The following is a 23,463-nucleotide window of genomic DNA, read 5'->3' as shown; positions in this document are numbered from 1 at the left end:
TATAAAAACACAAACAAAGACAGGGTATACAGTACAGTGAGTCCATGTCGGTGCACAGTGCTCATGGAAATATCTTCTGTAAGTTGTGTTTACTCTCTGCTTTCTGGAGAATACACATTCACACGAAGCGTGAGGCTCTGTGGAGTTAGAGAAGATCCACTGAGCCACATTCCCCACGAAACTTTATTCTGAATTGCACAACAATACTTCTGCATATCTTTGGTTCGCTTATCCAGGATCTGACTAAAATACCCTGCCCCCTCCCCCCCAGTTAAATCTTACATTTAAGAACCCTCGCAGGAATAAAATCTCATTGCATTGCTCTGGTATCGAGTCACGACCCCGTGGGTTTGCTGTGGCCCCCCTGGTGAGAGAAGACGTCAATCACCCTGAGAAAATCTATCTGTTAAGGTGTAAAATTAAAAATACTGATCCCTGGCCCCAGATAGATTCAGATCCTAAGGCATCTTAAAACAACTCGAGCATCATCTCTCCAGTCTCAGATCAGAACCCCCCCCCCAGGGTCCCTGCTGGAGTTACTGTCTGTTTTAGCCGACCAGCTACAAACCTGATGTACTGAACATCGCTGCGACCACTTTCCACTGCAAACTGTGGCTTTAAGATTGATTAATGCAGCTTCTCCCCTCCAGGCAGCTTCTGACTTTCATTTATTTTAGTATAATATGAAAATGCCCCTTAATGGATTTAGCCATGTTTTTTTTCCTTTCCTTTTTTGTATTTGGCTAAACTTCTGTTATCATGAAATGGTGCATACAATTGTAATACAACTCTGCAGCTTGATATTTATACTTTAAACAGGATAAAAAGACTAATGGCTACCTGGCGGAAAATAATAAATAAACCTATGCTGTGCTACGCTTAAAAATGTTCAGTGATGATGCTAAGAGTGTTGCAGCAGAAAGATTGAAGGACACATTACAATCCTTTAAGATATAGGATTAAGAAAAACCCAAACGATTAAAGCTATCAACAGCATGAGCTCATTGGCAAAAGGTACAAAATTCGCCGCAGCCAAAGAGAATGAAAGAATTGCACCTTTTTAGAAATATATAATACTAAGTTTTAAAATGATCTTTTCAGGGAGTATTCAGAAGCTCAAGTAAAATGTTAAAATTCTGCAATAATCTTAAATGTTGCATTTTATAAAAACCAGGAAAATGATTCCCAGAATATATATATATTAGATTTTTTTGGACTTGGGGAAACATGACATGATTGATGTGGGCAAAATGCGCTTCACAGATTTACACCTTTATGATCTATATACAAAGTGTGGGTTGCTGTGGTTTATGTTTGTTTGTGTGTGTGTGTGTGGGAAAAAGGGGGTTGGCAACCAAACAAAGTGCTGTGAGTCACTGATGTGAGTCGCTGGGTCCGTGCAACAGTCTCCAGATTCTGCTGCTGAATGAAAACATCTTGGAGAGACTCGGAGTCCTGAATCAGACTCAAATGTTCCCTCTCCATTATTTTTAGCACTCCGACGCTCTGCATCTCTCCCTCTTCATCACAGCAGCGTCAAACTCCCGTCTCCTTTTTGATCCACTGCCTCAGCTTGGTGACACGTGAGTACACGCCGGGCTTGTTCCGACGGGCGCAGCCCTCACCCCAGCTCACGATGCCGGCCTGGAACCACTTCCCACTCTCCTCGAAGCACACCAGGGGGCCGCCGGAGTCTCCCTGGGGAGCACATGCAGGGGAGACTGGTTATTAGATTGGGTTTGGAAGTGAGAGCACAATAATTCTATGGGTGTGAGAACCCATTTATATCAGCCCTTTGGTCGGGTCCTTCCACTCTGGGAACATGTTTCTCTGGTCTCACCTGGCATGCGTCGACTCCTCCTGCCAGGAACCCGCAGCAGAGCATCCTGGAGGTGACCTGTCCCTCCGTCACCACGTTGCACACCGTGTCGTTGATGATTTTCACCGTCGCCTTCTGCAGCAGCTGTGCCTTTTGACCTGCAAGAGCACGGCAATGGGGTCAGCGCTCTGCCACGTGAACACCCCCCCCCCCCCCCCCCCCCATGTGTTTGCCTCTAACATCAAAAGGTGTTAACGGGCTGGATTACTGCAAGCTAATGAAGGTTTAAGAGGCTTCGCAGGAGAGCCGACATGGTCTTGATATATGGATATGGATATCGGCTTAATGGAAAAGCGCAGATTACAATGAGATGAGATATGAGAGAACGGGGAGGGAGGGTTGAGCGGAAGAGAAGTATGTCAAGACAAGAGAGATAAAGAAATGATGAGGACATTAAAGGAGAGGAAGAAGACAGGATGGGATGAGAAAGAGAATAAGAGTAGAAGAGTAGCAGACAGGAAAAGAAGATGAAGAACGGAGATGAACAGCTCATTGTTAAAAAGAACTGGGGGGGGGGGGGGTCGTCTTAATTTTGATGCCAATTGGATACGCCAAAAAGAGAAACACAATTTTAGAGTGGGCGAACTTTGATTCAGCAAAAACAGTTCAAAATATTCACATCATAATGATAACAATACGTTAGAGAGAAAAACAACAAAACAAACTAGAGCAGCTCGAAGCAGAAGCACCGGTTCATGCTAATACCTCCTTCTCGGAGCGTGCCCCAGCCGGTGACCACGCAGGACATGCCCGCCGGGAAGATGTGGGAGGAAGACGGCAGGCAGATGGGTTGGAGGGTGTTGGTGAACTCCAGCGGCTCGTTGAGCTCCAGCAGCGCAATGTCATAGTCAAAGGTCATCTGGTTGTAATCTGGGTGGGAGATGATCTTCTTCACATTGCGGCGCTGTACGCCATCCTGCTTGAACTGGTCCTGCATGCCGCTGTAGGTCAGCCAGTTGGAGGCCATATGGTTCCTGGGGTCGGAGGCAGAGCGTCACGGGTCAGAGGTCAGGGTTCTGTACATGCATGAGGTGGCACGTCCAACACAATCCAACACAATGTGGTACTTTTGAGGTTACATGTTTACTCACTGTGGAGACTCAAACACGAGCAAAACCTCTCAACTAAAGCTGAACATCTGAGCTGAGTCTCACCACAGTTTGGTTCGGATTCAGTAACCATGTACAAAAACATGCAGTGTGACAAGATATATATAATTATAAAGAAACTCTTTGCAGTGGCTCCAATATGTAATCTGGAAAATGCTCAGAGATTAAATTAGAAGCCATGATATAAATTAAAGTTCCCTGGGTTTGTATAACAAACATCAACACCAGCCGCGAATGTGTGAAACGAACACGTTTCCCTGCTCAGTCACTACAGTGGCTCAGGTCGATCAGCATGGGTAGTGCTCCACCTACAGGACACTATCTTGAATGCAGCTGCATGCTTTCATGGTTGAGTTGTATTTTCAACCAACTCATCTAAAAAATATTAATACATTTGATGAATAATAAAGTAGTGGAAATAATATAAGTTTCTAGAAGGGAACATATGAAGGGAATCGGTTTCATGGTTAATACAACACGTTCCTGATGTTCATGTGTGTGGATGTTTCCGCTGTGACTCACGCTGGATCCCTGGTGACAAAGCAGTGGGCCGCTGTAAGCAGCCATTTGTTTGAGATGATAGAGGCGCCACACGTGTGTCCGTAGTTCTGGAAGTGAAGGCTGACCTGCCAGGGCCACTCCCCCATCTCGGCGTTCTGCCCTCCCACGATCCGGTTCAGCTTATAAGGCCTGGTGCCACAATCTGACATGTAACAGAGAATAGACAGAGGGAGGATGAGGCGCTGAATGTGTGAGTGCAAAAGTTCTAGGTGAGACTGGCTCGACTGATCAGACAGGAAAATCTGAAAATGAGATTAAGTTGACTTGAAGCCATCATATAGCATATCAGCTGATCAAAAAAAACGGGAAAATACAGAAATACCCTGAGGCTCAAATGGGAGGGAAAAAAAAAAAACTTCAGCAATGACAAGAGCAGCTTTCAAAGAAAAATAAAATAAATAAAGCAGTCAGGGCCTGGGGCTTTTTTTCTAATAGACAGCCCAGCGCGCAGCAGCACTCGGCTCCACTATAATCTGGTTTGAATGACACTTAAGAGATAAGATCCACTTTTAGCCGTTTTAAAAAAATTCAGAAAGCTGAGAACTACGAGGGGGAAATAACTTTCACTCACCACAGTGGTCCTCGTCGGAGTTGTCGGGGCAGTCTTTGACGCGGTCGCATTCGGCGTTCAGCTTACTGATACAGGCACTGTTCTTGCATTTGTAGCTGAAGTCAGAGCAGACACCCGGGGCTACAAGTGGAGTGGAGACAGGTCGCCCAAATCAAAACACTGATTTCAGTCCAAGTTTAACCAGTAAAATACAGAGCAATCAGCAAAGCTTCACAGTGACGCCTGAACGCTCTATGCCTACCGACTGAGGAGCAGATGGTTTTGATTGGTCGTATTGATCAGAGTTCAGGGTTTAATATTCGTCTTTATTCACAGAAGTGAAAATCAAAAGGGAATGCAAGATTGCCATCTTTGCATGTTTGCAGGAGAATGTGCAGGAGTGAGGGAGGTTGAGAGTTGGAGAAAGAGAGAGCTGTGGTTCTACACCTCCAATAACCACATAAGGTCATAGTGACGTTTCACCACTGAAATCTAATCAGTTAATTTTTGAGTCCACGTGACAACTGGTCAAATACTAAAGAAATTCAATGAGATATGTTCAACAGGCCAGAAAACATTTGTGAGGCAACCATAAATCAAATCAGTTAACCTGTGAGTCTAAGTGAACATTTGCACCATATATAAACGTATTCTCTCGAGAGGTTCTTAAGATAACATGTGTACTAGGCACAGAAAGGGATTTGCATGGTCATGTGACCTTTGACCTGTAACCACCAAAATTGAATCGTTTCTTCTTTGACTCCATTCGAATGTTTGAACCAGATTTGAAGAAATTGCCTTTGTGTGTTTCTGAGATATCGTGTTCACAAGAGCACAGAATCTCTGCCCCTGGATGTTGCTGAAGCATAAAAAATGTCTAATCTAAAACTCTAATCATCCATTGGAATGTGGACGAAGGTTATTTGTTTAATGGTGAAGTGTAACATTTTCATAAATGACCGTGGAGGAATTTTCAAATGCGCGACTGGTGAGGAGGAGGATAACCCGGCTACTTACAGGATTTACAAGAGGCCTCATCACTTCCATCCATACAGTCCTTCTTACTGTCGCACACCACATCCTGGGGCATGCACTCCCCGTCCCCACAGCGGAACTCGTTCTCCTCACAACCTGCAGGCGAAGAGACACAGTAACAAGGACATTATGATAAGATAAAGATGAAAACTTGAACAGCCACGGTGGACATTTGCATCCGTCTCCATTCTTCTTGCGTGTTTTACACATGATTAAGAGCCTGGACAGATGCTGGGCAAATTGGGCAAGGCTTCAAACAAACTCCATTACTGATAGAATAATGAGTGCACACGGCCCAGCAGTCAGTGACCAGAGCATTAGCACTGATGTTTCTTTAATGTTAGCACAATTAGTATAGCATTAGATGGGCTTTGTATCCCCTCAAGAGCCCTTTAAAGAGAGACGGGAATACTCACTGCAGCTCTTCTCGTCGCTCCAGTCTCCGCAGTCGTTGACGCTGTCGCACACCCAGAGCTTGGGTTTGCACAAAGTGTTGCCACAGGTGAACTGGTCCTTGCCACAATCTGACGGCACAGAAAGGTCACGTGTTTAATCGTGCAAAAGAAGAAGGTGTTAATACGAGAGGAACACAAATCAGTGATAAAAATATAATTACAGAACGATAATGGCTGGAAAGAATTGTTTAACCTGTTATGGGGGGGGGGGGTTTATATGTATTCTGAGAGTTGGATGAGAAGTTTGGGAACGATCTCATGTCTGCACATTAAATATGAAGCTACAGACAAAAAAAATTAATAAAATCAATATTTTTTTCAGGGGCTGTGTCTGTGGGGCTGTTCACAGAGAAGCTGCTTTCACAAATGCACATCATTTACCCGTTTCTACTCTTCTACGGTAAATGGATGCTTATCGGAACCTAGTGTTAAACCAACAGATGTGAGAGTGATATCGATCTCGTCATCCAACTCTAAGCAAGAAAACTAACTTTCAAAGTATTTCCCAAATTGTGTTCTCCTTTACAGAGCTGAGAAGAGGGAATAGTAAAGAGGGGAAAAAAACGTTGAGGAAAGACAGGAACGGTGTGGTTGGGTCAACTTACGGCAGTCCCTCTCGTCGCTCATATCACCGCAGTCGTTCCAGCCATCGCACTTCAGCTCCTTACCGATGCAGATGCCAGAGGCACAAGTCAACTGGTCGGGACAAGCTGCAAAACAGTGAAAAGAGGGAGAGAAAGCAGAGGGGGGGGAAAAAAGAGAGAAAGAGGACGGTGACAAATTGAGCGAGGGGGAGCGACAGTGTAGTTTCACAACATCCGTCATGTGGCCGATGCTTGTCCCTGTTGATCGGAGCAATTATAAATCTATTTCAGTCAAACTGGGAGACAACATAAAGAGCGGAGGGAGGGTATTGAAAGTGGAGTGCTCGTGACTGACAGTGGCAAATAAAATGGACCCAATAAACAAGCTCTCTGGTGATTAGTCTAGCTCTTGAGTTTCACCGCAGCAGTTTCTAAAGCCACTAAAACAGCTCCATTCCACTGTCAGTCAGCTGCCGTCTCGTGGCCTCTCAGACGGCACAGTTACTCCCTCTGCGCTGCTCCGTAATGGCAGGCTATGAGTGTCACTGTCACGCCACAACATGTCACCCTCCAAGTGCTGTGTCAACGTGGGCGCCAGACGAGACTTTTAACTCACGGTTTTTGGGATCGTATGCGACGTACTCGGCGCTGAAGCCTTTATCGGTGAAGGACTCGTCTGAGTGGAAGAGGACTTCCAGGACATTGCTGGAGCTGGTCACAGCCAAGGAGGACGATTCTCCACAGTACCTGCGACACAAAACCAATGTTTACAGGAATATTATGACAGGTGTGATTTGATGATGATGTTATAACTGGAGGGATTCTATTGGGAACAGGCACTACAAACTCGAATGTTGCTCGCAATAGAGTGCATAACCCCACCAAGGCCCAACAGTCCCCTTATGAAATCACATTTAAATTCATTAAATCAAGATTTTTTTTGTGCATCTGCAGCAAAGTGCACACTCTCAAATATCAGTCCTAAATGGGCCAGATAGTGTTTTATCAATGCAAGAACTATTGTCATGAAAATGCAAAAAAAACACCCTGTATCACAATTTTTCATCCTATATCCACCAGTAAACAGACGATAACACAACCTCCTCGGCAAAGGTAAAAATTCTAATGGAGCAAGAAATATGAAGAGTTTGTTTCCAACAGTCGGAGTTGGAAACAAACCAACAGTTTAGTTTAAAATATTTTATTTGGAGGTAAAACTGAAACTAAATGGAAATACAGCAGGTCAAAGTTGAACAAAGAAGTTTGTCTGTAAAACATTCTCTTATCCTTCACCTTTGTTTTCTCTTCCTGATAATTCTGACCGACCAGTGGGTTTGTTAAAAACTTCTCATGTTTCAGTTGAACTACTTTTAAGCCATTTAACCTGAGAACAATGGTTTTATTTACTGGTCAGTGGAAAAAGGAGCCAGTGGACATAAAACTGGAACTTTTCAACACATTCATATAGACGTGTAAAGCATTCATTCATTTGCAGAGTTTAGTCTTACTTGTTGCCCATAATCTCCACATAGTCTTTGTGACACACACGGGGGTCCACTTCAGGCTCCTTCATGCGGAAAATGGTGAACTTCACCCGCACCTTGATCCCAGCAGAGACCTGCAGCACAGAGGAAGAGGTGATTGGTTCATAACAACCTTGTTTACCATGCATGCATGTCACTTCTATCGCCTACACCCAAAGACATGTATCTGCAGTTCATCTGAAGGCACTGCATACAAGCAACACACAAACACACACACACACTAAGGGAAAGCAGCGAGCACACTTACTCACTTGTGCACGTGCTCACACTCACACACACAGTGCTGCATGCACACCAGCAAACAAAACCGACGCAAAATGCCGCAGCTCAGCCAGAGCTGCAGCAGCACCAGCACCCTGACAGATGAAGATAGAAGAGGTACTGAACAGCTTGGCTTCTATAGTGCTGCCTCAGCGTTCCTCTCGTGGCAAGCTAAGGATGATGGAGGAGGAGGTGGGTGGAGGGGGGGTTATGGGTAGGGGAGGGGGCCAGGAGGAGGAGGAGCAGTGTTGCAAACCTTGATGGTCCACTTGCAGTCGACGGCAGGAGGATAGAAGCTGGGGTGAAGTGGGGAGGTGAAGACTCCTTGTTTTTCAGTGAGGACACCACCACAGGTTTTCACTGGAGAGAACGTGTCTGATATTATCTCAAGGCACATTATCATTTGCATTGTAGAATTATAACAATCAAATAAAAGATATTTATTTTTTATAAACGAGGTGAACTTATGGCAGATATCGTAGAGAATACAGTTGACACATGGTTGACTCATTACCTTGAGACTTGGGGATGGCTCTGTACTCTGCCTGAAAGCCCGGCCTCTGGACGGCGGTGTCAGTGATCAAGTTAATCAGCATAATGTTTCCGGATGACGCCACCTGCAGCGGGTTGGAGGGAGGCCTCTGACCACACTGCCTGTGAGAAAAAGGATGAGCAGTGCACACATCAGTTCCCATTACAGAATTAGAAAGAGGAAGAAAAAAAAAGGTGTTTGCAATAACTGTGTAGCACAGGCTGAGCGTCTGATGCATTTAGTAAATGGAGTTTTACAGTTTCTGAGGATGTGCCTCGCTTATATCAAATACAGATGTGATTCTTTTTGGTCAGAAACACTAAAACATCAACGCGGCAAACAAGTTTAAAATGCTAGGGAAATAATTGTGAAAAATACATAAATCAATATATACGAGCAGAGAGAGGTAGAGAAAGAGATAAATAAAGCGAGATGTGCCAACGCTAAAAAGAAATTGCTTAGGCGCAGTTTCAAAGTCAGACATTATAGGAACATTAGAAAAAAGTTTCAGCACTGCTGGCGGCAGAGCCATGGAGCTGTGAATGACACTGCAAGAACAGCAATACATCTAGCTCCAGTACAATAATGTCATTATAGAGTATTATATTATGGCTCTCATAAACCCCATGTCACCTTGAATAAAGCTGATCGCTCAATAGCATTATAAAAATGTTATGCATCACTTGGTAACACATATTTGTTTGGAAAAGGTTCCCGAGTTTGAAAATGCCTGCAGCCACAACTGCTGTTGTATTCAAGAGCCTGCAGTCTCAGAATTGCACCACTCCCCCGAACACAAAGTAAGATTACACACAGTGGTGTACACTCAGGTTTGCCCCCTTCGCAGATTTGAAAGGAGAGGTCTCTTTGAGCCAACTCAATCTCACTGAGGTCTCAAAAAGTTAACAATAAAACGGGACATGTAGCACGAAAAGGCTTCAGAGCCAGGAAGGGAAAAAAACGGTTGTAATCACAAACACTGTGAAAGGAATGAAGTGGAACATGTTTTCCACCCACATCAAAACAGCTTTTGCTCCTAAATCCCTCTGCAACATTTCAGTCAAATACAAAGTGATTCATGGTGCTTGTCCTCTGGGAATCATGTCGAGCTATATTCCCCCCCCTTTCTCTGATCTTCAAGGCGTAATAAATGAGACAAATGTTGGTTGAGCCCTATCAAACCCTGCTACCGAGGTTCAAGGCGAAGACAGAATGTGATTTGTGTCACAATTTGACGACGACTGAATGTACTGGTTTTCTTTGAAATGAAATGCCTCTCAGGTGGAGGAACATTAGTGCAAAGAATACTGCACACTGTGAGCAAATTACATGATAACTGATCCATCCATGGCGGATTTAACCTTTAAAGAGCACCAGTATGACTTCTAACTGACATGTTTCCCAAACCCTGCGGACATTCGCAGCCCTATGACTTACTTTGTGATGGCCTGAGTTTCGTCCGGACTCAGAGAGTCATAGATGAAAACAAAGTCGTCCGAGCAGTCATCCTCGATGTGGAAAAAAGGGAAAGTGATGGATATGGCTTTGTTCTCCGACGCTCGGATCTGCCACTGACACCTTGACTTCGGGGGGTAGCCCTTGGGGTACCCCGGAGACGAGAAGCTTTTTACTTTTTCTTCAGCCTCCAGGCGGAAGAAACACTCCGCTGGAAACGACAACACGGGTTAGACATTTTGTCAACGGATAAATGGAAGAAGGCAACAACTGAACAACGTAAAGCTGATTAATTAAAATCTGATAATCTTCCACTTCACTGTTGACATTAAATCATAAATAATACTCTTGAAGACATTATCCACTATGTTTCCTACAGCCAAGCCGAGTGCAGTTATTACTTCCACATTGGTCTTGTTTGTAGTTTTATTACAGACATTACAAACTATTCGTGCTGCCAAAACATTTATCTTAATTTTTAAAGCGCAACAGAAGTAGCATTAAAATTAACATTATAATTAGGCCCTACTCGCCATTACACAGTCCCGACTCCTTATCCTGTTTTACATCTCTCTTAAAGACACATTTGTATAGATGTGCTCTCACCCAGTTCTCAAACGGCCCATTAGATTTGTTTTATAATGTTTTATTTCACCTTGTTTTTACTCTTCTCATCTGTAAATGTTTTTATTTCTATATCCTAGCTCTATTGCTGTGTGATCTTTAAATTGCTTTTAATTGTTTCTTATCGTTTGCTTTTGAACTGTTTACTATTGTTTGGCTTCAACTTTTCATTTTTAACTTGCACCTTGTAATTGATTTTGAAAGATGAAATGTAAATATAGTTGATGATAATAATAATAAATAAGACCTACCTAAAAGTATTGAAGACATTTTAAAGGCCTAAAGTAAGATAATTTAATTTAATAGGCTTTTCTAAGATGCTGCAGAAAACTTGGTTACACAACAAATGTAAAGACAGAATCATGTTGTGACAGTACACCTGCTATTGTGACATAATGTAATACAGTGTAATTCTGCCGTGGCTATAAATCAGCAGACGGTGACAAAGAAATGTGCTGGACATGGTGAGTGGCTCGGCCCGGCCTGATACAGGCTCCTCGAGCTACGACTCGCGCAGCACATGTACAGTTCAGAGCAGCCATTCGTTACACGCTGGCAGGAGGGTGAACGTGTAGCCAGCTGGAAAATTACAGCTGCGAGTGATTGAAATGGGAAGCACCGTACTCACTGGCTGTGGGATTCCTGGCCATGCGATGATCTGTGACTGGAGACGGAGAGAGAGGGAGCAGGGGAGAGAGAGAGAAACAGGAGGTAAAGGTAAGAGTGGGTCACTAAAGTCGGGAGGCTGATAGAATTTGATGCATGAGCCTAAAATATTTGGGTTGCACATTTTCTGTTCCATTTCCCGTCGGTTAAGAGAACCGGCGATGGCGTGTAGCTCTTTCTGCTCCATCTCACCTTGCCCTACAGCAGCAAGCCATACATCTCTGTCTAACTATCTGGGACAGCACCATCAAATCATACCCACAGAAATCATTTTAAAAAGGGGACCAAAAACCACTGAGTCATAGGGGCTGGTGCTTGGATGGTGGCCAGGAAATGGACAAATGCAACGTGAATGCTGAGAAGACAGAAGGAAGAGAAATGGCTGTCTCGAGCCCGGCCAGGGCCCAGCTAATATCATTAGAGGATCCAAACAGCATAAAATGTGCAATCTCAGATGCAGCACGAGCCGAGAGGTCTGGCTTATCTATTATCATCTTATCAGCACAAATCAGAGCAAGCTCCTATAATACAAATGGAAAGCATACAGAATACCAATGCTGATAGGAGATGACAATGACCTTATTCAAATCTGTATTCACTGCGCTTAATCTTCTATCTCCGTTAAATGTCACATTCTGGAGCCAGCTGTAGTAAACACAGAGTTGTTCCCCGTCTCTTTGCCCCTCGATGTGACCCCCCCCCCCCGGCCTGTGTGGTACAAACCCGAGGTGGTGATTTCTGTGATCTTTATGGGCCCCGTGCTGCGCTGCCCGTTCAAGTTGCTCTCCAGTGCGTCCAACACCCGCTCCTCTGAGAACTCAGGCACAATCTCCTCCTCTTCAGGCGGGATATCAAACTGGGACCAGTAATAGGCTATCACACCCTCACTGGTGCAAGAGAGAGAATGGAGTAAGATTCATGTAACATTCAGGATTTGGGGATTTTCTGCAAAATCACAACAACAACAAAAAAAAATACAATTCCAGCAGTATCTGCATCCTCTGTCCACATCCTGCGTACTGCAGGGTTTGAACTGTTATAATTCACTGCCACTGTTAGCATGGAACTTTATAATTCACTACACACAAGTTAAGAGTGAACAGACCACATCAAACCTTCATTTTTTTACTTGCTGAAAAATGCAGTGGACTTTAAACTAAGAACCCTCACAGGTCAGCGCAACAAAGCTTTTCCTTCATAAAAGATTTAGTGTGACGTCCTCTGAAGCATAACAACGGACTGTTGAGCAGCATAAAAAAATTAGACGGAGCTCGAGATCTCAACGGTACCTGAACGCAGTGACCACCGTTTTAGTGTGGTGTTCCCCCAGCAATGGATCTTTCTTGTAGTTTTCCCCCAGCTGTAGAGAGAAAAAAAATTGTTTTACTCAACTGTACAAGGTTTCTGCTTGTCTGCCTAAAGACAAAGTACAAATGAGCTTGTTAACATAAGAAAACTGCCTCCACGCAAAGCACACAACAGTGGGATTCTCAATTAACTGTCTTGCCTTCAGCTGCACTGAGCTACGAACTGAATCAGACAAGGATACAGACGGTTGGTGGGTGTGAATGCAGGTCACTACCATACAGAGGAGTCCTTACCATATATACTATGCATGCACAGTAAAAAAAAAAAATTCATTATTTTCATTTGTTAGATTTACGATAAAAGTTAAACGGAGGGAGAGGAGGAGTTCACAGGACACAAAATTATAATAAAAGAGAGTAATTAACATGAAATAAAAAATGCCATGCCCAGTTTAAAAATGTACATTCTGGTCATTCCGTGTCAAATCATCAGAATTATGTTTCACAGCATCACAGATCTTAATAAAAAGATTTTTTCATATGGAAAACATACAGAACCAATAGTCTCAGATCCTTATTAAGGGGGATATGGTCGAATGAATGTGGTTCAGGAGTTGGAGCCTTCATCCACAGACAGGCGGTGCTATAGAGTGTCAGAGTGAAGTTGTAGGATAACTGGTTAAACAAGCTCGACGTTGTTTACTTGAGGCCAAACCCCAACAAGTCGTACCTGCCGTGTAAACAGCAGCCGAGATCAGCAGCGATCTGAAAATCCTCTTTGTTTTAATGCGAGAGCACATGTAGAACATCATAAAGCTCTTCCCCAGTCGTCTCATCATCTAAAATTCACCCCCCACCCTTCCACTCTCACTCTCAGCCAACACCCTCACTTCAGTGGCTTTTCACTGAGGAAGCGAGCGCCTGATGGGTTTTCAGCAAGGTTTTTTTTTTCTTTTTGTTATCAACATGCTCCTAAGTGGTGCTACAAACATCTCCACTGTCTCCAATAATAGGAGATGCTGTTGAGGGAATTACTGAGGGAATGTACAGCCTTTTGTTTCCACCCACACAACTGTGCTTTCAGCAGTCTCAGTGCACTGCGAGGGGCATATTTAAAAAGCATTTCCACATTGCCAAGCAAAACCCACAGCTAATCCTTAACTGGGTGTAATACTCTACTCAAAATAGTTAACAATAAACAATACAGATGATAGGGGGGGAAGAGGATGGAAAATAGGAATCGTCTTTTTTCGAGTGTCAAACTCACAATTGCCTGCAGCTTTTTCGCCAACGTCTTGAATTCCTTGCTCTCTGTGTCCTCCAGTTTCTGAGCATATGGTACACCAGTCAGCTTCATGTGCCCGCTGAAGAGCTGCGGTGACGGGCTGCTGTGTCTGCTGAGGGTGCTTGATGAATCTGCATCTTTAACTTATAGGAGGAGAGAGGCAGATGAGAGTTGAGTGTTTGATCAACAAAATGTTATAAGATGGCTGCCTCTGACGAAAGAGGAGACTTGGGGCCTTGAAGCCCTTTTTAAAAGTTGCATAGCGTGGTCTGATATCGAGAAGACAGTCGGGCTCTCGGAGCAATTAAAAGCGCCAGTTGAATCAAGAGGCTGTTTATCAGGACTTCAGAGGCCTTTTCATCAGACCCTGTGTGTGTAAACGACAGGGAAGCTGCGCCCGTGGACTCTGTGACATTTGTCTCCTTTCCATTATTAAAGGAGAAAGGCAGAGCTGTCAAAAAGGCGAACACTAATGGGAAATTACAAAGTCCAAACAAGCCACTCTTAAACTCATATCAAAGAGCTGTGCTTTCACAGCCAGTGGAAACGATCCACTTTACAGAGGCTGCTGTTAGTGATGTAAACACTCTGAGCTCCTCATTTAATTCTATCTACAATAACGTTGTTTATTCTGAAAAATGTCCAGAGGACACCAAACATCTCATGGTTTTTATGATTTAAAATTTGTTTTATACAAATATATAAAAGCACAGTTCCTCAAAGCCTCTAATGTGAATGATATAATAGAGGGAAGCTTCTTTTTATACTCACCGGCAAACCACCAAATGAGGAACGCTGCAACAGCTACAAGGACCAGACAACCCAGAACAACCCCGACGATGATGCCGGTTTTCCGCTTTGCCGACGCCTTCTCTTTGTTGGTCAAGAAGTCGATCCGCTCTTGGCGACCATTGTTGGCCTGATCGAGAAAACAGAGTCAACAAACATCCTGTAAGTATGTTCAGTGTGGAAATACATTACACTGTAAAGTACAATGAGAGCTATTTCCAGACAGAGTGGATAATGTGAATAACTAATCTTTCTTTTTTAACAAAAAAACCGTGAAATAGGTCTCCAAATGATGGATCATGGATTGGACCATTAGAAACAGTTTTTGACAGAACAAATTACAATTCATCCCAATTCAATGAAGATAAATAACACAGGCCCTTTACCTTGAAACCTCCATTAGACCAACCGATTTATTGGTTGGCTGATAATAATGTAACTGTTAAATAAACAGATTTAAAAGGATCTGTGTTTATATTTGTAGATATGCATCAATGTAAAAACTTTGCTTTTGACAGAATACAAAATACATAGAGATGGGGATTTATGTTAATTTTCTTTATTCACTTTCTATATATATGTATTTTGGGTTCTCTTTGTATTACAGCGTAAACACTGTAAACACCCTAATTCTACAACAAATTCAAATCTAGATTTTATATGGTTTGTTATAGTCAAAAATGTTTGACAAGTTTGTACAAGAAGTTGATTTGTTAATCTGATGTAAAACAATTAATATTAACTGCTGTACTAGGACATGTTTTTAAAACAAACTGATGTGAAACGCCTCACACTGTTTTCCAAGAGCGACATGTTCAAACAGGCAGCATGTATACGTTTGCAAAACTGGTCAAACCCGTTCAGTAAATGTGACTGAGCTGCCACACTCATATCGCACACGCACACACGCACACACACGCACACTTTTCTAGTCTTACATGCATCCAGAATATTGCTTCATAACTGAGGGATAAACTTGTGGAGAACATGGGCACGGTGCTTTAGGCTGTGTGCGTCCTCTCTCTGTCGATACTGTAAGTGCGTCTGTTGCTGAGCTCACTCAAGTGGGCGGACGGAGAGAAAAGGTTTGGGACCGCTTCAGCAATCAACACACAATGAATTCAGCGAGTGTAGCCCATGAGTGAAGAAGCCCGAGTGCCATTAGGGATGAAGAATCACTTTGGTATTAAATCAATTTGTCAGATGTGCTGCCCCTTAAGATGGGGGCTCAATTACACGCGTCTAGATGATAACTCATGGCAATTAAGGCCTATTCTTACCCAAGCCGGGCTTCCACACATGCTTTCTAATTGGAATCTTGAACAGCAATCATGGGCCAGAATGAGGCGAATCATTAGAGACGGGGTCAGCCAGTGCTCCAGGGTCTCTCCCTATCAGTCAGCCTGATCACAGCTTAATAAAACCATTACATGCTCTTCATCATATCCCATTCTTCACCCCTATAAAGAAATACCACCCATTTTTAAACTCTTTGGAGCTTTTTTTAAACACCAGCGCAGCGTGCTTATTCATATTAAAAAAAAGAAAGCAGTGTCTGTCCATCTCTCAACACAGACTCGTAAGGAAACGCCACAAAACACTGATGCAAACTGTATGAAAAACATGATGTTTTACTTGCAATCTATTTGAATTGTGTAACAGGCCTTGAGTTTGGGGAAGTAAAACTTGCAGGTGAACACGGAGAGTTAGGGATCAGTCGACAGAGAGACTTCCCAAGCAGAATAACTGGTCTGGAAAAGTGGCTGCTACCGCTGGGAGGTGTGGTTTAGACAAGGAGGGAAAAAAACGTCTCACAGCTCAGCCTACAGGATTTGCTTCTTTCACACCAGTCCTTATTAAAACGATTTATCTAATTCATCTAAAACTTGAGTTAGAATAAAGCAGAGATTGAATGTATTGTAAGAATAACTTTGAAAAACTCACATATATTTTGATTATTTCTGAACAAACCAAATACTAACAGTGTAGTAGAAGTCATTTTCAAGTCAACATTTAAGTACTTTACTTCTGCCAGGTTTTACATGCAACATTCAACTTTGTCCCCACTTAGATTTGATTGTCTCTCAATCAAATCAATAATAAAGGCCTAGTGTGATGACGTCCTGAAGCAGCGTGGGATCATGGGAGTTGTCCTCACCACTGTTTGCAAATCTTGTTCATGGATGAAGAAATGTTTTAGAGTTTTCTTCATGTGACGCAGCAAACAGCAATGAATAAATCCATTACAAGGGACCAATACAAGGAGTGGAACTGACTAACTGACCAACCTGTTTTCTTACTTTGTCATTTGCCCCAGAAGTTAAAGAAAAGACAGACAAAACAACAGGTAAAGTTGATACGACCAAATAAAAGGCAACGACAATGAAACGTCCCAATAACTCAAATAAAACGTCTCGGGGTTTAAACATCGCTGGAAACATTTTGTATAATGTTAGTCCTCAAGTCAACAGCATTTATAACATAGGTCACGTGGTTTTTGGACATTCTAATAAAGAGTTTATGCATATTATAAATGAAATGCATCGATAACAGGACTATTTTTCAGTTTTCCTTTTTTGAAACCTGAATATATATATTAGTGATAATCCTGCTGAATTTAAAAATATATATTAATATTATATACAAAACCATTACAGTCTTGGTTTGCCATTAATTCAGTGAACACACTGAAGCAGCATATTTTTGTGCCGCCGATCCCTTCAGGTGTGCCACGCTAACCTCAAGTTTCCACGTTCAATAAATCAATCATCAATATATAATGCTACAGAGCAGAGTGTTGGGGGGGAAACAGCTCTAAACATTATTCATGTGGATTAGTCGGCAGTTGATCCACATTAAAAGGAAGGAAGGCATACAAAATGGAAAATAGAAGTGAGCACAGGCTGAAAAGACATTAAAACATTATATTTAGGCCAACATGTGTTAATAGATGGTTATATGGCCGATACTTGAGAGAAAGATGCACTGAACCTGGCTCGTGACCCATTTGTCTCTATCAGTATGAGTTCAGTGTGAGTCTGGTGACGTGGGGAGGCATCTGCCTCCTACAGATGATTCACAAGACTTCTTTTTTCTTCTAATTTAAGCTTCTTCCCTCTAATTCCTTTGTGGCAACCTCACCTCATCTCTCTAATGTGAATCTGAAGCAGCTGCCCACAATCACAGTTTACATGGTAGCTGTAGTAACTAACACTAAAACTAATAATATTACAATAATAAAAACAATGTTTATTTACAAAGGACCTTGTAAATTGCCGTTAGAAATGAAAAATTTACAACAAATAACAGGAAAGACTTCTTACAGCAATGGAGCGCAGATTCAGAAATAAAACAGGTTATAGATTAGAAAAGAAAAAACATTTAATAAAAAATAATATCAAATTATCAAAAGAAATACACATGGCAACAGTAAAATTAATGATTAATGGTCTATTTTCATTAAGCTGCTCCAGTTTCAGCGTCACGGTGACTCATTGTCACAGTGTTGTGTATTCTCACGTAAATTGGGTTAGTCATTAATGTTCTGCCTCCATTAAAAGCAGCAGCTCCACTGTAGCTTATGGTCAAACTGGGGGTGAATCATGTATGCACCTCCCTATCTGTTTCATATAGGTGCAGCTGACAGTATTTCTCCGATATGCTGATAATTCTGCACAATGTTTGTCATCAATATTATAAAATAATACAAGATACAGAAAGAAATGCAGTCCTAACATTATATATTTCTTTCTGCTTGAAGTGGATTGCCAACAGGCCTTGTGCATTTTCTAAGAGTTGCCTCTGGGCTATAGCTTGTAAGACTGCTCCACCCTTTCACAATTCCTCCTCCTTGTCAAAACCTGGCACCTACATTACCCACCATGCAACTCGACCACTGACAGTTCAGTCAAAGTTTGTCAGAGGTGAAGGTGTGTTTTGCTAGCTGTGGCGAATTTAGCTCCAAGCTGTTCCACCTGAAGCAGGGATGAAGAGCCGGCTGCAGACGTCTGGTAACCTCACCTCTTTCTAACTCCACCCCCCTGTCCCCAGAGATGTTGTTTTAGATTTTAGATTCAGGTTAGGGAAATTAGGATTGGGTTGGGCGATATGGCGAAAGATCTTAAACTTTTCTTTATTAGCAGAGAATGACATTTTAGTTATCTGTGGTAGATCAATTGTGTGACAAGTCCTCACTGTGCTTGCAGAATTTATAAGTTTTACATCAAGATGTATAGAAAACTTTGAAACATTGCTATTGATGAAAATTATATTAGAATAATTATTTATAGTGTTTTATTGTTGCCTCAAACTCATATCAGCTTCATCTAGAGCCACAATAGACTTCATACAACTTCTCATGACCTATGAAAAAGCCTTGGTGTGAAAAATTGGTGATCTTCTTTCAAAAGTTTTGAAAGCCTTCTCCGCACTCACCAACACTGATGTATCCAAAGCAGCCCGCAGACCAAAAGGTCCAATCAAATACGATAGCCAATCAATGCTGGCATTATTTATTTATCCTTTATTTAACCAGGACGGCCCCACTGAAGGTATAATATCTCTTCTGCCGGCGAGTCCTGGTCAAACCGGGCACCAAATGAAATAATAATTTAGGCTTCAGCGGTCTTATATTTCCTTTCAGTAAACAAAGGCTGACACACACATATCCTGTCTGGCAGTAGCCGCGAGCAGACGTTAGCAGTTAGCCTTTTATAGGCCATACTGCAGCATCAGCCAGGAAGTGTCAGGCAGCCGCAGCCTCAAGATATAAGCTATGATACGACCACCTGGCAGAGAGTTGTCAACTAATAACCCTCACTGCATTTTCCATACTGAAGAACTGAAGAATACTAAAGGAAGACAACTTCTGTTGCTTCCGTTACATGGAGGCAAACTTCATCACCAATAATAATTTTACACAAGAAGGCCACAGGTGCAGCTAAAAGGCAAACAACGCCCGTGTAAAAGATTAAACTCGCCCTCTTGCAGTTTTGTTAGTGTTTCTGAATGCATCATTCAGCCAGATGATAAGAGGTGCGACATCAGCGCCGCATTCTCTTGACTTCTATTGCTCAGTTTCAACACGACTACCCTTGAAATGTGGGCCGAGAAGAAAAAGAGTGCGGCCTTGCCTGAAAAAGCGTTTTGTGATTCCACCACCAAACAGCAATAATCAAAAGAAACGTTCATTTATCAACACTTTCACTAATGTCAAAACAAGTGTCTCAGCTTTCAGAAAAAGGATGATCAGAGTTCTGTTATGCCAACTTTGAGTTTGTTTTAGATCCATCTTTAAATGTACATAATTTTGAAACTGGTTCAATAGCAGAGTTTTGTGTAGTTTATCAATGTAAATTGAAATTCTGTAAATAGATATAAAATCCATCCTTTTCCACATTGATACAAATACTACGTTTATTCAGTCATTCACATAGATCTTAGCCACAATGAATTTCTTACACAAAAGACAGAACTTTATAAATATTTAAATTCAATATTCAGCTCATCCTGTTTTTGGGGAAGTCTTACACACTTCTTTCTCAAGATTAAACTATTTAATTTTGAAGAAAGAAAAAAGCAGCATGTGAGTTTTGCTCCCTTTGTTACCACAGCCTTCAGGAAGCTAACTAAAGTTAACCTTTGGTATTCGTTCACTATTTTTTGTCCATCTCCCAGGAATTTAACAAGATGGAATTATGTAGTAATAAGAACTATAAGGGTTTTTACACAAGGTTTTCATGCTCCAGGAGAATATGACATTAAAGGACACAGGGGGGGAAAGCTTTTATAAGTTTTATTACAACCTTTCATTGCTAATAAAAATACAAGCCTGCTTAAATATTACACTACAAGAGCCAAACCTGTTCTTAACTCAAACAAATCTGTTTTATAATCAGACAAACAAAGTCAGTCTAAATCACTGTGGTAGTTCTTGATTTCCTAAAAACAATTATATACCTTTTAACAAAAAAAATGTTTTTTACTCAATAGTCATTCAACAAGTTTCTTCATGAAGTTCACATTTATCTGTTGTTGATGCAACCTTAAACCGTCAACTAGCTGAATGTTGCTACCTGCTGGCAACTATGCAACTGATGCCTCACCACACCTTGGCCTGGTGGTGCAGTGGAAAGAAATAGTGACACAAACTGATTCTTACAAAATTCAGGAGTGGTTTGAAAGTCACTGGGAAAAACGAATACTATATGCACGTCTTTGTGTGTCGAGAATTTTTTGTTTTTTTCATGCTTCTACCACAGTAAGTTACATTCGACAAGTATTAATCAGAAACAAATTATTTTCATAAAATCAACAGAAACATAAAAGAGAATTAGCAGTTTAAATATATTAATACTGACACAGTACAATTGACGGATGCTTTGTGAGCCTCTAGCTCTCTTTGGGAATGGGAACAGCACAGATCGACTCTCTTAATATCTAAACAGAACCACATCAAACACTTCATAATGTTGAGGGATGGATTGCAGAAATGGTTCATCCAGTTTTAATATGTTTCTCTATATCGGAAGCTTCAAACAATTATCTTTTAAAAAGGTAAATATCAAGTCAGAAAGGGATGTGGCACCTAGGACTTCAGTTGACTGCTTGGTTAAGGACATAGATTAAGCATTACTTGAGTGTGACACAAGATTCTGCAGAATCTATAATTTAATCACCCACATTTCAAACAATTACTTAATATTTAGTGATGTTGTATAATTTATCAGAGCATCTTTCTTTTTCTTTCTATCTGAAGGCAAAGAGGATGTAAATAAACAATCCTTCCCTTTTCGAAACGCTCATGTTGACATCAGATTCAAAACTTCTTTTGCCTCAGTGTGACAGAAACTCTGGCCAAAAGAAAAACACCACGAGGACTGGTTTTTCGAAGAGGCCCTGGTTTAATCATTCACTCCTATGTCTATGATGGAGGGGAAACTTGTTTAGTGTGGAACCTGGAGGCCGCAAAGAAACTGCTGGTAAAATGAAGTTAACTTTAAGTGAGCGCTGTCAAGGACTGAAGGTATGAGGAGCATGCATAGGACATACCAGTCACTTCATATAGGCCTAACACACACACACATTTGTACTTCTAAACTAATGAGGACACTTATTGACACAATACATTTCCTAGCCTCTTACCCTAACATTAACCATCCAAACGAAATGGCTAACCCTAATCGAAACATATTTCTAACCCTAAACCTCCAACAGCCCATTGAAAAAGTGAGGACAGGTCAAAATGTCCTTACTTTCCAAAAATGTGCTCACTCTGTAGGGTTTATGCTTAAAATGGTCCTCAGACACGCACACACACACACACACACACACACACACACACACACACACACACACACACACACACACACACACACACACACACACACACACACACACACACACACACACACACACACACACACACACACACACACACACACACACACACACACACACACACACACACACACACACACACACACACACACACGCACGCACGCGCACACGCTATTCTTGTAAGGTCACACCATGGAATTCCATTCATTCAGGACCACCAAACCAAAACCATGTCCCCAGCCTTAATCAACCCTCCCGAGGTCAAACCCTCACCAGGACCTCTGTAATTAACCTTTACTGGAAAAGTCCCACAGAAGTCACAAAGACGCATGTACACACACACACTGCACGCACGCACACGCACTAGGCCAAAACAAACTGCGTGCTCGTGCTAAATCTACCGTGTGAACCCCAGGAACGAGGTGAAAATCCGTGGGAGGCACAGAGTGACACTCACCTCGAATTCGTATCTGGCGGACATTTCTGCAGCGAGCAGGTGGAGTCCAGCAGGGTCCAACACTTTGTCTGTCTCCTCCGTGGAACCGTGTCAGAGTGTCTCGTTCAGGACAGAAAGGGACTGTGCTGTGTTCGGTGTCTCCAGGGGACAGAGTCACTTCCTGGTCTGTCGAGCACTCAGGACACACCTGGGCAGCCTCCACCTCACACACCCAGGAGACTAGCCACGCCCACCGCTGCCTCCCATGACCTTAGAGACTTCATCATCAGCCCAGAGACACAGAGCAAGTAAATACTAAATTCACTAAGAACAACTTTTAAATACGTTTATTATTGTATAGAATACACACTGCATTACATTAGGACAACAAATAATAATCACAATATGAGTTTCAGCAATATCGATAAAACAAAAGACCAATCTAGGGATATCGTTATATAATGCTTATTTACCTCAGATTTATAAAAAAAAAGGTTTAGCTGTTTATTAAGTGTTTTTCATCCTCTGCCCATAAAGATATTACGACTACAACCTTCACTCAGGAGCAATAATCAGTCTTTGAATAACAATATGACATTTATTGTGATAGCTATAAATATTGGCTGGTATAATAGGTTTTTTTTAATCTAGGCATGATGGTCGGTAATATCGTTCAGTTTAAAGTAACATTATGGATTTTACATTGTGATAGAAAACAGTGTTTCTAAATGCTTCTTGATGCCTTCTCAATATATGAGGCCTGCAGTGTTTCATCCAGGCACCGATTGATTGATTTGTGTCTATTTGTGATTGGTTGTGATGTTATATTGTTTGCACAGTGTCTGCAGGATTATATATGTGCAGTTAATACAGACTGCCGTACTTGGACTTCTGCATTAGACTCCAGGAGAACCACGTGTCCATGAGCTGCATGAGTCATGAAAGTGTGATTCTTGATGACACATCCATGCAGGAGAAACCCCCCCACCCCAAAAAAAACCCTCACACACACCGACTGAGTCATCAGCGAGAACAACAACAACGTGGACTCTT

At 42.0% G+C, this 23,463-nt stretch overlaps 1 protein-coding gene across 1 annotated transcript; it reads right to left on the bottom strand.

The window, feature by feature from the left end:
* Positions 1–1,168: 1,168 nt before the first annotated feature.
* st14 (ST14 transmembrane serine protease matriptase) lies at positions 1,169–22,476 on the bottom strand. Its single transcript, XM_061081504.1, has 19 exons — positions 22,432–22,476; positions 14,619–14,766; positions 13,830–13,990; positions 12,545–12,615; positions 11,979–12,142; positions 11,218–11,253; positions 9,948–10,176; positions 8,493–8,632; positions 8,235–8,338; positions 7,682–7,791; positions 6,790–6,920; positions 6,195–6,299; positions 5,551–5,658; positions 5,117–5,230; positions 4,121–4,240; positions 3,511–3,691; positions 2,585–2,853; positions 1,841–1,977; positions 1,169–1,698 (listed from the first exon to the last, which is right to left on the bottom strand). The coding sequence occupies exons 1-19, from the start codon at positions 22,453–22,455 to the stop codon at positions 1,537–1,539; spliced, it is 2,514 nt and encodes an 837-aa protein (XP_060937487.1). The 5' UTR covers positions 22,456–22,476; the 3' UTR covers positions 1,169–1,536.
* Between the last annotated feature and the right edge of the window lie 987 nt (positions 22,477–23,463).

The sequence above is a fragment of the Limanda limanda genome, chromosome 11, assembly GCF_963576545.1.
Source record: "Limanda limanda chromosome 11, fLimLim1.1, whole genome shotgun sequence".
Lineage (NCBI taxonomy): Eukaryota > Metazoa > Chordata > Actinopteri > Pleuronectiformes > Pleuronectidae > Limanda > Limanda limanda.
The sequence above is the reverse complement of the archived record's forward strand: the minus strand, read 5'-3'. Positions and strand labels throughout refer to the sequence as shown.

What these genes read in the sequence shown, in the direction of transcription:
- st14 (XM_061081504.1), bottom strand. Translation starts at nt 22,455, where the DNA reads ATGTCCGCCAGATACGAATTCGAG. An exon ending in ACGGTGGTCACTGCGTTCAG is followed by an intron (nt 12,143 to 12,544) that starts GTACCGTTGAGA and finishes CTCTTGCACCAG; the next exon opens with TGAGGGTGTGATAGCCTATT. An exon ending in CGCATACGATCCCAAAAACC is followed by an intron (nt 6,300 to 6,789) that starts GTGAGTTAAAAG and finishes ACTGTTTTGCAG; the next exon opens with CTTGTCCCGACCAGTTGACT.